Source organism: Balaenoptera borealis, assembly GCF_965194805.1.
Source record: "Balaenoptera borealis genome assembly, chromosome: 9".
NCBI classification, from domain to species: domain Eukaryota; kingdom Metazoa; phylum Chordata; class Mammalia; order Artiodactyla; family Balaenopteridae; genus Balaenoptera; species Balaenoptera borealis.
In genome coordinates this window covers 25,497,389-25,513,432 of record NC_138873.1, presented here as the reverse complement: position 1 = coordinate 25,513,432, position 16,044 = coordinate 25,497,389, and the positions used below count along the sequence as shown (strand labels likewise).

Below are 16,044 nucleotides of genomic sequence, written 5' to 3'. Positions count from 1 at the left end.
TAAGGCTTTCTTTCGTAGTTACATATTTTAGAAACTAAAGTTATGTGCAGAGGAAAAAGAAAAAAAACAACCCCACAATGAAACACCAAAACCCATACAGACATTTAGATGAACGTTCCAATGCGGCTCACAAACAGCAGCCTGGGACAGTGAAGCAGGAAAGGCAAAAAGTGCAACAACAGCAAAAGTTTCTGTTCTTTTTAAAATATGAAGTGACAACAGAGTAATAAGGCTTATAAGGCTTGTCGCACTATGAGAACAAATCCCCTCATTTTCGTTCGTGCATAGCAGCTGAGTTTATAGCTCCCGTCACTGGCAAATCAGAGTGCAGCAGGATTACCGGTGTACGGGCACTCGATGAGAGCATCTGCATATGAAGAGTAAAAACAAGTGGGTATGATCCCTACCAATCCACTTAGGAAACAAAACGCTGAGTGAAAGGATCCTCTTTGACGCTACAGTGTCACAAACAGCGGTTAGATTAACAGAGGCTATGTGGCATTTAACACACATATAGGACAGAAAGAAAAACGGCAGTTAACAGTTATCGGGTCTAGACAGGTTCCAGGCAAGCTTTACATGCATTATACCATTTAAAGTGCATGAAAATCTCACGAGTTAGGGAATTACCATCTGTATATTAGAGGTGAAAGAGCTGAGACGCAGGGAAGGTAGGTGACTCCTGCCCCCTGCCACACAGTCCCCTGCAGAGCTGAAGTCACCAGTGATCAGACAGCTGCACACAAGAGCCTGTGAACTGGATCCCAGACTTGTCTCCTAATTTATTCCTCCTCTGAGGTTCATGGGCCATTTTCCAGTTCATACTTTGTAATTTACTGGGCACTAGTAAATTGTACACATAAGACTCAGGTGAGAGGACCAGGGAGAGAAAGCAAGTTATTTGACATAATTAGAAGGCTTCGTAAGTAAATATAATGTCAGATGATTATACGAAAAGCCTAAAATATCAAGATTTTGTTTCTGATATTTCTTTTTAGAATATATTCCTAATACTCAGAGAGAAACTGGAGTAATGAAGAATTATAAAGAGTGGTAGAACGGAGAGAAAAAAACCAAAGGTTTCCATTCAGAAGGAAGGGATGAAACATATTTAGAAGAAAAACAATAAATAAGTAGATCTAGGTTAATAAGTGTGCCCAAGGAAGTGTGAGGGCCAAGGAAGAAAGGAAATGGAGAGACAATTTAGTAGCCAGCCTGGTCTTCAAACACCACTGGGCAGGAGCTTTGTTCTCACACTAAATAAATGTTTCCTTTGAAAAAATAAATATGCAGAGACAAAGACAAGAGACTGACTTAGAAAAACAAGAAAATGTAGACAATATCTGAGGGATGAAATGAATGTGCAGAAGGTCAAATGAAACTCTCATTTCCAAAGTTAAAATTATATCTCAAATTCATTACACATATAAAATAAGCAAAGCAAGCAAAAAAAAATTTTGTCAGGTTTTTAAACTTTGTTGGCGGTGCTGCCCCATCAAGTCAGTAGCCTATTCTTTTTAATTTTCATTTTTCAACTAGTCAAAGAATTATCTATAAGGTTGTTATTCCGTGTTCTGAGAGGGATAGATACATTTGTCCTCCTAGACCGAAGTCAATTTCTACAAAGGCCAGTGAGTAAGCAGGGTTATCAACTCTGTTAATTTCTGACTCTGCTATTATCATCCTATGCAGACACAACTGTTTCCTATTTTGATACCAAGTCAACTGTTTTAATATTAACACAGACAAATTCACCACATTGACAAAGCATGGCCCAGACTTAAGTCTTTGCCTGTCCTGTACATCACAAATAAAATGAATAGCTTATTAGAATTGCAACATGAGAGTACAGTATTTCTTAAATGAAGTCACAATCAAATCCTCTCTCTTTTCCTTAACAAAAGATTAGTATATTTCAAGCATTTGGGGCTTGAGGGGGCCTTTGACAGAGAATAGCTCTCATAAAGGCAATATTAGAGAAACTATGCTAAAAGGAAGTAAACATCTCAAATGTCCTACTTTTATACAACACTTGGAAAAATTGAGAATGAGCCTTTGATACTGTACTACCAAACACAATCTTCATTCCTCAGATTTATTATTGTTAACCTTTCCTGAACAAAGTCAGCATATAATAACGTAAGATTCCCCTGGTTGATTTTTCCACTGGAGCCTTTAGAAGTCTAAGACACACTCATGGGCATGCTTCGGGTCAACTCTGATGTTCTGGAGGTCAGGGAAAGATCTCAGATCAGCCAGAAGTAAAGACCCCTCACAGCTATCAGAAAGCATTTAATTTTAGTGTCTGTCAAACATAGCCCATTCAATATGAAGGGCCACCGGAAATCAAGTGTCCTAACAGAAAGGTTCCCAAACTAAGAAGCTCCCATACGTCAGCCCCATTTTTGTTTTAACAAAATACCATGAATTCAGCACCTTAAAACAATACCCACTTATTTATCTCAGGGCTGTACAGCTCTGAAGTCCAGCAGGCTTGGCTGGGTTCTCTGCTTAGGGTCTCACAAGGCCTAAATCAAGGTGTCGTCTGGTGTGGGCTCTTACTTGGAGACTATAGAGGAAGAGCTGCTTCCAAGCTCATTCAGGTGTTGGCTGAATTCAGTTCCTTCTCAAGGTTTCCCGGTGGCTACCCCCATCTTCAAGCTGGCAAGAGCACACTGAATCCTTCCTACACTTGGAGCCTCTCCCACTCCCCCTTTGCCAGGGGCTCTGCTCTTTAAGGCCCACCCTAGATAATCCAGGCTAATCTCCCCTTCTTAAGGTCACTGAGTAGTAACCTTAATTACATCTGCAAAGTCCCTTTTTGCCATGTAGTGTAACACGATGACAGGCATGGCGCCAGGTGATGAACATCACGGGGCCAGAGTCTGCATATCACGGTTGGTAGAGCAGAGGAGCAGTATTCCATGATTTGGATTCCTGAGTTCCAGAAGACTCAAACATACTATCTTACCTTGATAATCAATTATGGCTCCATCATTAAATTGTTTATCTGTACTTGTCTTGAATGGGTTAATATTTTTGGTATGCACCACCATCCAGGTCATAAATCCCTAGACCCGAACACCTGGCTTTGGTTGACAATATCCGTGTCATTTATTCCTACAGAATAATGTGGTCCTGCATCCCAAACATGGTTTACCCAGGTAAAACCCAAATTACTTTAGGACTTTTTTTTGGCGTAGTTACTTCTTCCCAGACCAAAAAAAAAAAAATCTTACTTGTGCAATTCTTAATGCATTTCAACTCCTTGGAACCTACTTAAAGAGAACAGTTGGAAATGAGCCTCAGTATCCCAGGTGTGAACAGTTTATAACTTTATACACGGGCAGGGTAATGTTTTCTATTTTGCTTCTAATACTAAGCCAGATGATACACCAGAATTTTCCCTCATATTTTTAAAGATTTTCAAATATGAATGAATTAACTCAATCAAGTCTTATGTGATTCTTAGCATCAAGGACAATGACTGATACACATGCCCTGCCTTCTAGGTTCCTATTGCCTAGCACAAGAAGACAGACAGCTGCATGACAATGTGACAGGCAGCACGGAGGAGAGCTTAAAAACCGGCTTTGGAATGTTAGTGATGGAGAGCTTCCAAGACGAGGTAATGTATGAACTAAGTCCTGTCGGTCCAATCTAAACGTTAGGTAGATGTGACGGGAGAAACAGATAGTCCTCCTAAGCTGAGGGTCCTGACACGTGCAAAGAAAGATGAGCAAAAGTGGTGAATATGGATGGGGGAAGAGGCAAGTGAGAATTGAGGCTGAAGAGGAAAACAGGGAGATGTTCTTTTATAAAGGGCTCTCCTGCATCATATTAAAGAAGTTAAACTTTATCCTGAAGGCAATGTTATGGGGTGGGGGGGAAACTGAAGAGTTACAGTAAGAGAAGAAACACAATGAGGTCTGTTACATTCTGGATAGGGTCTGAAGTAGGGGATCAGAGAGCAGTTAGCCTAGAATCAGAAAGCTAGACTCCCGATAAACCAATAAAAGCATGAAATGCTAAGTCATCACACTAAGGCAGTGCTAGCCCAGGGGATGAAGAAGAGAGGCAGGTTCCAGAACATATTAAAAAGGGGGAATTGACAGGAAGTATAGGAAAATGAAAGAGGAGGAAGCAAGAGAATTGCCAGTTTCCCCAATAACATTCCAGGTACTTTATCTCATTTGATTCCCACAAAATCACCCCATCAAGTAGGCAGGGCAGCCACTTCTATTTATTAGATGGGGAAAATGGCTCAGTGGTTAAGTGGCTTCCTCAGAGTCAGTAAATGATAGACTCAGGATGAGAAACTCTCTCTGACTCCTAGGTTAAGAGTCTTTCTGCTTCACATGCAAAAATTTTACTCATGGTTAATCACATCATGCAGATTTCAGGCTCACCATCCTGAATGTGCATTTTAGTAAGATCTCAACTGGTCATTAAAATGATGGATGGGCCTACTGTTTTTGTTTTATTTGAGCTGAAAACACAATCTACAGGTTAAAGTTCCTGTGATTTTTAATAACCATAATAGTTCACAGAGGTAAAGGGGAAGAAATAAAGTCCTTAATGCAGCTAAGCACTCATTCACTAACAGATATTAATAAAGCACCTCTAGGTACACTCTGATATAAGGTCCTGAATAATAACCAGCTTGTTCTCATAGTACCTAACATGGACAGAAAAACACAGGGACCAAATTGTAAGCATACTGACGGAGAAAATGGGGAACAAGTGTTGTAATGGAAATAGAGTGAAATGCATACAGGGGAACCCTAGAAAATAATCCAGTGGATCTGAAAATTTAGAATCAGGGATAGGAAGGTCAAATGAGATAAAATTTCAATAGAAATATTTAAAAGGAAAAAGTCCCATATTTAAATGATGACTTGCTAAGAGAAAATAATCTCATATTTCTAAAGATAATTTTATCACTTTCCTTTTATCTACAGTCAACTGCCCATTCATGGGACTATGCATTGGAGCAGAGTTTTTGTTTTGTTTTGTTTTTGTTTTTTTCCAATTGAAAACTCAAGAGGGAAGAAAGCGCTTAAAGGCTGCGCTTCTCCTTAGTGAGTAAATCCCCAGTCCTTTAGGAGAAGTGTAACCACTTCAGGACGGTGCTTGAGAGAAGCCAGCAGGGGACTGGCCATTTCCCTGATGGTGACCTGCCACTTCAAAGACCAAGAAGGTCCCTGGGAAGCATGTCTCCCCTCCCTGTCACCACAAAGTCTAGACTCATTTGTTCTGAATGTTTGAATTTCTAGAAACACATTAACCTTCCTCCTCCTCTCTGATCAGCTTCCCCATCTTAACAAGCCATTAATGACTGAAATCGTTGCACTAGATTTTTCTATCAGGTTGCTATAGAAAATAAAACTTCGAAAGTTAAAAATCTTCCTTGCTCTGCTTATTGCCTGCATATTTTCAGTCCCATTGAAAGTAGAAAAATCTACTTTTCTATTTTAAGTTATCCTCAGAAGAGTCCATTTATTTTCATGGAGAGTGATGGATGAAGTCCTTTCCACCTGAACTAGGTTAAATATTACATTTCATTCCTTTAATCACAAATACCAGTTGGAATTCTTTCTTGGTCAAGATAACGGGATAAGCCCTCAAGGAGCTTAGAATCTAGTGGGGAAGCCACAGCACCTTTCACTACCAAACACACGACGTGGTATGTCACAAAGAACCTGCAAATCTCACTCAATGAGTGGGTCAGAGCCTGCCCTCCATTTTAATAATGCTATGAAAGGGGAAAAAAAAAAGCCGGGGTTCTATGAAAGAGTAAAATATCAAGCACTTATCATGAGAGGACTTTTTGATATTCCTTATAACAAACCAAGGCTCAGCAAAACAAGTATATGCATAAGAATAAAACCTGAGCTGCTTATTAAATATTTCTGTTAGCTTCCTAATATGCATAGGCTCCCTACTGTTTAGTTCTAACTTAATCCCTATCCAAAAAAAAAAAAAAAAAGCCATGGGAATCAATTTTCCAAAATTCCAAGAGAAACTCTCTTATCAAATTTATTTCTTAAAAACTAAAGGTACACCTTGGTAGCTGCATTAAATACACAAATGGCTACATTTGATGATAAAATGAGACAGATTGGAATGATCTTCATTCCCACTGCAGAAAAGATGAAGGCATCTCATTAAACACCACACCTTCCACGAGCACCGGACAAGAACACTACTCACCTGGGGCTGTGGTTTCAGCAAGGAAACCTTTGCATTTTCTGCCAGAATAAAGGATCTGACACAGCTACAAGTTCTGTGGTTCTTAGAAAACCACTTTTCTCCTCTATGGTTTAGTTTTGGCCTGTGACTGATGTTCCCAAAACAACAAGAAATTGCCAAGGCTTGAGCTTTTACTCTGAGTGAAAGGTGTTTTGAGCAAAGGAGTGGCATGAGCTCACTTAGGTTTTCAAAGGTTCACTCTGGCTACTGGGTTGAAAACAGGCTCTCAGGGGAAGCTGTGAGAGTCGTCCAGGTGAGACCCAGGCAAGGAGCTGGCAGTAGAAGTGGCCAGAGGTAGTCAGATCCCAGAAAAGATTTTTTTTTTAATTGAGTCAATAGGATTTTCTGACATTAAACGGGGGAGGTTAAGAGAGAAACAGGAATCTTATATGACTTAAAGGTTTATAGCCTGCTCAACTGCAAAAGTGGATTTGCCACCTATGGAAATGAGGACGGTTGCAGTGAGACAGATGTGGGGACAAAGCGGGAAGGGGACCAGGAGTTCATGAAGTCCATTAGACATCCAGTTGGAAACGTGGAGGAGGCAGTTGGATATTCACATTTGAAATTTAGGGGAGAGGTCCCAGTTGGAGATAGAAATGTGGGAATTATCAGTACATCACGAATACTAGATTCCCTTACTGAAAAGCAGCAAAGGGCTCTTGACACTGATTAGAGAATTATCTTAGAATTGACATGAGAGTTCTCGCTGTGCAGTGAGGATACATGACTCTGGCAGAGAGAAGCCTGCCTGTTCTCTCGCTTCTCTATCGGGCACCCCTACAGCCTGACCTAATCGCAGACATCACAGAGTTGCTAGGGGCCAATATCAAGCGGGAGACAGAGAAAGGTAGCTGGTCTTCATACACAGAGCAGGAAGGTCACTTTCCAATGTTGAAATGAGGGAAAGGGAAAATTAAAGAAAACCTAGTCAAACACTGTCCAAAATAGCAGTCGGGGAGAAGCCTTTGGTATGTCATGTGCCAAAGGAATCTCATCTATTTTAGGGGCTCCTGTTTTCCCCTCAGTTCACAGACACTTTATCTTTTGCAGATAACACTCCAACAATGGATCTATTCAACGATTTCATGAAGGTGAGTGAGAGGCGGGGAGCAACTAAGACAAACTCACTTCTAGCCAAATTTGTTACTATAAGCCAAAAAAGCATATAAATAAAGATTTATAATGTCTGCCATACCAACATTAACTTTCTGTGGGAAGCAGAAAACATACTGGACCTTTAAGCTTTAGATGTTCTCAATAGGTGACTGAAAAGAAGCTGTCTCTGTTGTAATCATATAATCCCAAACCTAAAAGTGATGGCAAATATCAAACTAATGTTTTATCTCATGTTAACCAATGCTTTAAATCATGCTTAAAGCCATCAAAAATTTACTCATCTGCATTCAGTCCTTCCGGCGTTTATGGACCCTGCTTTTTTGGAGGAATGGACGCACAATGTCATCTTTCGAGTCTGCTACTTTTTTTAACTTCCTTTGTAATTTACTGACAATTCAGCTGGACAACTCGTACACTCACTAACCTGTTCTGAGGTGGAAAATGGGCCAATTAACAATGGAAGAAGGAATTGAGTGAAAGGAGAAATACTCCAGCGATCAAGGAGAGCCAGTTACCGATTCCTCAACAGTCAACCTGAAATAAGGACATGTCTACCTATGAAGGATAAAACTACCCACCCATCCGTTCCGCTCATCTATAGATATGGAGAGATTTTTTTGAATACAAAGCAGTTTTATAAAAGGCACCATACGAGCAGCCCAAATCTTGTTTTAAACTTTTATCAAGTATTTGTTCTGCCAGGAACATTTCCATTTCCAAAAAGGAATGGTTTTCGTCTCAAATGCTGTGGGAGCAAACACTTCCGCTGGAGCAGTTAGAACCGCGTCAGGATACTCTCCTTGGCCTCCCCCGCTTTCAAAATATTTGTGTTGCTACAGTGCTCATTTGCCAGTATATGTGACTTATGATTCTTTGTATTCATCTGGGTGTATTTATACAACGGTGATTCCAGAAAACTTTACAAAAGTTGGTGTAAATATGTTGCAGTGAAAAACCAGACGGATATCTGCCTTTTTTCACTATATATGATAGTTAACATTGTATTCGCAAATTGTGGTAGAAGTCGGTCTTTACTTGCACAAGCCCAAGGTAAGTCTAATCAGTAACTTTATGAAGCGCTTAGAGAGGTCACATCTAACTAACGTTACTACATACTTGTGAGAAAAGGTCCAGCATTTTATGTAAGTTATTATTTAATCCTTGATCTTTTGTCAGGTAGCTGCTACTCTCAAAGCTAAGGAGATCTTTACTCAAGCTTATGTTATTAACGGACAGAGCTGGGATTTCTTGAATCTTCTTCATAGATTAATCTGTTAATGTTTTGTTATCTGGGTCATCATTAGCAGGGAAACCCTTTAAAAAGTCTCTGGCTTTGCTTTGTTCTCAAAGTCAGTCTTGGGGAAAGAGGAACCCCCAAATCAGGCGCAAGCAGTAGTGCCTTTTGAGAGGACAGGAAAGCAGCTGGAAAGGTCTTGGGTGCCGAGGAGACCTGGGCCTGGGAGAAGTCCAGGACGGTGGGAGATGGAAGGCTTTCCTGGGTCGGGGGGAGCCAGGCACATGGTAAGTACCCATTAACATCTGATGAATTAATACTTACACCCTAAATTCTATCAAAACAGTTTGGTCAGATGTGACGAACCTCAGAGGTATTTCAGAATATCAACAAATTTTGGATGAACCTAGATATATAAATTAGCCACCTTGGGATAATATTGGCCTTTTTTTGCATAAAACTAGGTATTCTGTTATAGCAACACTTTTGCAGGAAAAGAAGGAACTAGAGCTTCCTTTGTCCTCTTAAAAATGAGGAATGGGTTAAAGAAAAACTCCAAATTTCTAAGAGATGGCCAAGGAAGGAGAGACGGAGTACCATCTGGGGCTAGGTGCTCCCACATGCCTTGTTCTCCCCCTTACCATGCCACCTCACAGGCATCTTCTGGGGCTCCCTTTTCATTTGCTGAGGAACCTTTTCTGTTTGAAAACAGAAAAGTCACGACTCTCAGCTTCTTGGTTTTCCCCAGCCAACCTTCTACCAACTCTGGAATCTCCTGGACTCCTGCCTTTCCTGAAGCCACCTTAACCATTCTGGATCCCCTCTCTCTTCCCTCTCCTAAGAACACCCCGGGCAAGTCGCAGGGCATCCCTCCGCCCCTCCCCCTCCACATATCAGACAGCAGAGGCACGTGTCCCAACTTTCATTCTAAAAGTTTCCAAAGCTTGCACAGTTTCACTCAGTGAAATAAAACCATAAGGAGCATAGATGTCCTCTTATGGTCATCAGAGGAGGGAACTTTTCTCTTTTGTTTCCAAGTGCTGTCTTGCCTCTTGCCAAATTTCTCAAGAACAAACATGTAATACATAATCTGACCTTTGAAAACCCTTTATACTCCACTTAAATATAAATTCACTTAAACTATATTTCAACTCCCAGTTCCTAAAGCTCAATTTATGTTATTTATATCTTTTTGTTATAAGAAGACATTCCAATGCAGAAGTGGAGACGAGCACTCACATTGCTCTTATCATGCAAGCCCACCCCCCAAATTAAATCCTCATTCAAGCCAGCATGGCCTTTGTCTCAATGGCTCTCAGTATTAGCCACATTTTGACAGTAACAGCAATACAAATTCTAAACCCAATTTAAGTTAACAAAACCCGATAAACATGACATAATCAGCAGATGGAGAATGGACGTTGCTAATATGATAGCCAATAGTTTGTCATTATACTACTGCCTGTCAAATGAAGACCTCTTAATTTCAAATCCAACTGCTATGTATGATTTTATAAAACAATGGACGTTTTTCAAATCTAGGAATATCCATCTTCTTACCCTGCGTCCCCAATACGTTCAATCATGCAAAAAAAGCTATTAATTGCTTAAAGGCCCTTAGGTTGTTCCAGCAGTATTTTCTGCTGATGTTTAAAATAGAAAAATACATACCCCTGCATACCTCTGTGCCTGGCTGATGGTGGTGACACGATGTCCTGAGTGGTAAATTGCCTTTATCACACTGGTCCATCTGCCTTCGTCTATTAACTATCACCTTTACTAACGCGTGTGCAGATTACTGATCTGCACCTTCGTAACTAGAGGGAGTTCAATCCGGCTTAGGTATAACACAGCCCCCTCAATGAGCAATCAGAGGAGGAGGAGAGGGAAAAACTAGAAAAAAAGAGACACGGAAATCAGCAAATAAAGAAAACAAAAATAGGTAAAAACGGGACAGGAGATATTCAAATGGAGAATCTAACGGAAACCTCTGCCAAAGCTTTTGGTAATTCAAGTCATTTGATTCAGTTCCACCAAATCACCCAGGGCACTATCCTCGCACAGAGCATGCTCCACAGACGAGCAGACCCCCCAGCCCTGCGCGCTTCAGGCAGCAAAGCTCTGTTAACTGCTCTTTCATTCCTTAAGGATGGCATCTCCTAGTTTTTATTATATCACCTCTTCAGCACAGTGACCTGGCTTCTACTGCAACATATGTAAAAGCAAGATTTTGATCAGTAGTGGAAGGAAGAAAGAGAACTGGAAAGCATGAGAAAGTTTTCAAGGGAAAGACAAAGGAAATAAAGGGCTAGCTTTGTTTGGTTTATTAAATTTCAAGGGCTTTGCCCGCCAGTTTGAAAAATGCATGATATCATCAGTGTGTTTATTAAAAGTGCTACTTTAAATTGCAGATTTAGCAAATGTGAATTCCTCTTGGTAGCTATAGGTTATCAGCTAGCAATTATATGCAATTTTTAAATGAAAGGAGGAAAGGCTTGCAGGACTATGGTCCTAAAGGCTGCTCCTAATTTAAGTAAAACTCAAAATCTGAATGTATGATAATGAAATGTCCAGATTCACACAGATGCAATATTCCCAGGGTCACTTTGCATTTTGATTGTTCAAGCCTTTTAAAATGATGCTCAGAATCAAATAGTAAAATTGCATAAACTTTGCTCAACACTTACTTGACAGGTTATTACTGGATTTAAGAAGGGGTGTGGAACCTTCCAGAGCAAATGGTTGCTTGCTAACTTGAAAAATGCACTTGTTTCAGCACAGAAATAACAAATCTGTTTCTGATTCCAGACATTATTTTCCAAATGCTGCCAAGAAAAGAATCTAAGGAATTCTTTTACATGTACAACATACACGAGACAACTGGAAAGAGGCCCGTGATCTGTTCCAGGGTGCACGAGGAGGAAGGACAGAGCTGAATTTCTACGATGAACTGCCCTCTCGGGAACAGAAATACATGCCTGACATAGTTCATAGCTGTAATCTCCAACATAACTCTGCTATTATTGGACAACCTAAAGGCTTTCCTAAATCTGTAACTTGTGAAGCAGAAAAGGATGCAGACAGGACCCTACCATGCTGAGTATGTAGGCAGCTGGGATACACCCACTCTACAGAATGCACCACTTTTCCAATCCATGAAACTCAATTTCTGGATCTTGGATGACAGTAAGAGGAGAGTAAGGGAAAGAATCTAGTCCAACCCCAAAGCCAGGTTTAAATCCCTGGAGAGAATGCAGGCCAGGTAAAATCAATATTAAATTCAGAAATTAAGATTCACGATTCTCACGAAACGTACTGAAATTATTCTTAAGAGTACAAAAGGATGTATGTATTAATCCTTTCCATAGTAAGAGTGAGGACACTAAAAAATACCTTATGTTTTAAACGCAACTACACGGAAGCATCCTGCTTTAACATTTCAAAAATTAGGTAATGAGAAAGTCAACGATTCAAAAGTACATAACTTAGCATGCATCACTTCTGTTATATTAATAAGGGAGGAACTTAACAGAATCAACTTTGGAGAGAAGGAGATAATAGGAGAATTCTGAGAGACCGATTCATCCCACAGCCTGAGCTAGCTAATGCAACTGTTTAAATTTTTGGCTCACAGTGAGTTGACTGCAGTGAACTGAAGTTCAGTTTTGTTTTTTGTTTTTCCCCGTCTCAGCAGGATCAGAGTACATGAAGGAAACTGGATCCTTTATAGGAAATAAAAAGGCAACATTTTCTTTTGCATGACTGATCGTAGTGGGTACATTCAACCCTTCTACCTACACATACAAACTTGTCAAACTTGCAATGCTACACATTTCAAATACATCATCACAGCAGCTACACTGGACAGCCATTCTTACAGCTCTCCATTAAATACACCGCCTAGAATGCTACTCTCAATCCATGTGACTATGCATGGTCCATTCTAATAGGGTGACTAATGTCCCCCCCCAAAATCCATGTCCACTGCGAACCTCAGAATGTGACCTTATTTGGAAGTAGAGTCTGCAGATGTAGTCAGTTAAGATGAGGTCGTATACTGGATTAGGGTAGACCCTAAATCCAATGACAGGTGTCCTAATAAGAAAATCAAGTGACAGAGAGTCACAGAGAGACCCACAGGTAGAAAGGCCATGTGGAGACAGAGGCATAGGTGCTGCCACAAGCCATGAAATACCTGAGGCCACCAGAAACTGGAAGAGGCAAGGAAAGATTCTGCCCTAGAGACTTCACAGGGAGCAAGACCCTGCCAGCACCTGAGGTCACACTCTAGCCTCTAGAACTGAAAGAAGAAATTCCTGTTTTAAGCCACTCACTTGGTGGTAATTTGTTATAGCAGCTCTAGGAAACTAATACAGAAGTGTCTACTAACTATACAGATTTGTCTACTTACAAGTGCCAACGCTTTGTTACCAGTCTACAGTAAGATTACTATAGGAAACGAAATAAAATGTTTAAGAACTTTATTACACCTGTTTGACATTGTGGTGACAGCCCACAGCATGTGATTTTATGTTTTACAAAATACTTATCTGTGATAGATTGGAAATTAAAAGAAAAGGATAGTCTTCAGAGTTAGAGATGTACTGAAAAGATAATTAATATTTATAAAGATGAAGCTGGTGCACTGTAATTAAGAAATCTGCATTTTCTGAATCGTCTCGGAGAAACTTAATTATGTTCCATGCAGTTTTGGAGGTAAAAATATTTTATTCTAATTGTTTGAATAAAGTCATCCATGAATGGTATACAATATATGCATGGTAGTTTCCTGCGAATCATATTATTTGACTGGCTGGAAACTCACTTCCCAGACTGCTGATTACACGGTGAAGGAACAACACACCTCGGCTTTGTTAACGACAGGGACCTTGGCAGAACTTGAGAGAACATCTTCCCAGAGACTGGGAGCTCAGATGTTGCCCATAGGAAGCAAACGTGGGTGGAATGAATGTATCCGAGTTACTTCAATGACAACAGTAGAGGGTGATTGTAACTATACGAGCTATTATAGCCAACAACAGTGACAAAGATGACATCTCTCTTCCAAGAAGGCACTTTTTCTAGCACCAAATTGACCAAAAGCTGAGTAGACATGACTTCAGAAAAATAGTAGTATAAATGGAGAAGAGGAAACCCTGCATCCATGTGGGAGGCTGTCTGATGTGTTTTCTTCAACAATTAAAAGAAATACACAAAGACACGACTGAACCCAAAAGAAGGGCAATCATGCTTCCTTTAATACCCACGCTAATCATAACCAATAGTTCCTAGGACCTCAGGGAGCCACAGAAACAGGCCAATTAATGAAGTCCTCTGAAAAAGCCTCCAACAGAGGGAAACACAAATGCAGTAAGAACACAAAGCAACACAAGCAGCCCTTAATATTCCTGTGTTTAATCTCACTCACCATGACTTTATCTTGCGTTGGCCTCACATGTAGGACAGAGGGCAACCTAAAAATCATTATTGTAAATCAAGAGGCTATAAATCACAGGAAGAGAGCAAAATGTCAACTGTTGTCCTGGCTGCTGGGAGATGGGAAAGTGGGTTGTTTTTTTTTTTAAAAGGGATTGTGGAGTCCTGATTAGAACACACACTTCAGCATCAAAGCATTCAGTTGTCATCACATGCCATTCACTTGACCTTCTAAAATCTCCCAAGTTACCTCGGAAACTAAGAGTCCATGAAATTGATAGATTCTTTAATAAAATGAAATTGCTGTGATGGGAATGGGTGGAGGCAAACACGCTGAAGCGGCGGAAGTCATGCCCTGCAACAATTCCACACCTGCATTCAATTAAAAATCCTAAACCGGAAGCTGTCATTAGATCATAATGATTTCAGCTGGGGAAATGACAACTCGGTTAGGAGGCACACTCATCCAATGATACTGAATTTTGGCTCTTCATAGTTACACTTTTTTTTTGAGCAAACAGTTTTTTGAGAAAGCATCAGGAAAGCCTGTAACTCATTTCACCTAAAATTATTTTTCAGAAATATTCAAATTCATTTCTGCTGATGGGGCTTCTTAGAAATCCATTGCAACTAGATACACTTTAGAGTAAGAATTAGTTGAATTCTTTTTTTTAATAAATTTATTTATTTTTTATTTATTTTGGGCTGCATTGGGTCTTCGTTGCCGTGTGCAGCTTTCTCTAGTTGCGGCGGGCTCTAGGCGTGCGGCCTTCAGTAGTTGTGGCACGCTGGCTCAGTAGTTGTGGCTCGTGGGCTCTAGAGCACAGGCTCAGTAGTTGTGGTGTACGGGCTTAGTTGCTCCGCGGCATGTGGGATCCTCCCGGACCAGGGCTCGAACCCGTGTCCCCTGCATTGGCAAGTGGATTCTTAACCACTGAGCCACCAGGGAAGCCCCTAGTTGAATTCTTAGGGAGAGAAAGATGTGATGTTCTTTTCTGCTTTTACCCCGTCGATTTGATCAAATTTATACCAACCATATAAACAAACAACCCAAACTCAAAGTTTAATATTAAAGACTTTGGTGGTTTTTAAGGTGTCAGGGTTAAATCTGTAAAGGCTGAGACTACAGAACCCTGGTCTACACTTCAGTCATAGACTCAGGACAAAGGGGCAAATCAGCAGAGCAAGCCAGGGCCACTTTCTTTCCCAAAATTGAAAAGCCATCAAGAATTTCGCATCAACACAATGATATACACTGAAAGATATGAACAAAATAGTCTACTCTGGTTCCAAGGAAATTCATTTTAACTCCCTCATTCCAACAATCTCATCAAGAAACACATTCTTAAATGCTTAAATTAATTACATTATGACAAGAGTTGGAAGAAAAATAGTGTTGAAGAAAAAAATAAGTGCCTAAAAAGAGAAAATACTCTCCAACTGATGGGGGAATCACTACATATATTCATATATTGCCCATCTTCCAGTGCTTCCCAAAGCACTATACCCATACACACATAGCTAGAACGAGAAGTCTGTTCTACGGTAAAATTAGTTTAATTCCTGGATTCACACGTTAAAGCCGAAAGCAACAGAATCGCTTCCCCCTTTCTATTCACTCTAACCCTTTACACAAGCGACTCATCGCATGGAAACTTCTCTAACAGGACTCATACTACAGCTGTAAACCATTCCCACTTAGACTATTAAGTTTCCTTTCATTCTAAACTTTTAATTACTTTTGCCTATGACAAAACACATCCAAAACGCATCCAAACAGAGAAATATCCTCTCTGTCTAAAAGAAAAATTCCATCTCCCCAGCAGGAGGTCTTTCTTCCTGTTTGCAACCAAAAAAGAACAATGACTTTTTCACTTTCATGCTTAACAAAACTCCCTCAAACTCTGATTCTAAGAGAACTAGCCCTGGGATTTAGACTCTGATGCCAGACGAACATTTTTCTAACCGTAGCTTCACCACCCCAGTGGGCCCCAAGCCCCCTC

At 40.3% G+C, this 16,044-nt stretch overlaps 1 protein-coding gene across 11 annotated transcripts in view; it reads right to left on the bottom strand.

Moving 5' to 3' along the window:
• Positions 1–16,044, bottom strand: part of NHSL1 (NHS like 1) — a gene marked incomplete at its 5' end in the record, with an annotated part of 304,070 nt that overhangs the window by 86,037 nt on the left and 201,989 nt on the right. The window contains one exon of one of the 11 annotated variants that reach the window (XM_082405610.1): positions 10,277–16,012. The exons of the other annotated variants lie outside the window; for them this stretch is intronic. Within the exon in view, the coding sequence (XP_082261736.1) occupies positions 10,277–10,355 (79 nt within the window). Of the gene's footprint in view, positions 1–10,276; positions 16,013–16,044 lie in introns of those variants that run through there. 11 annotated transcript variants of the gene reach the window in all.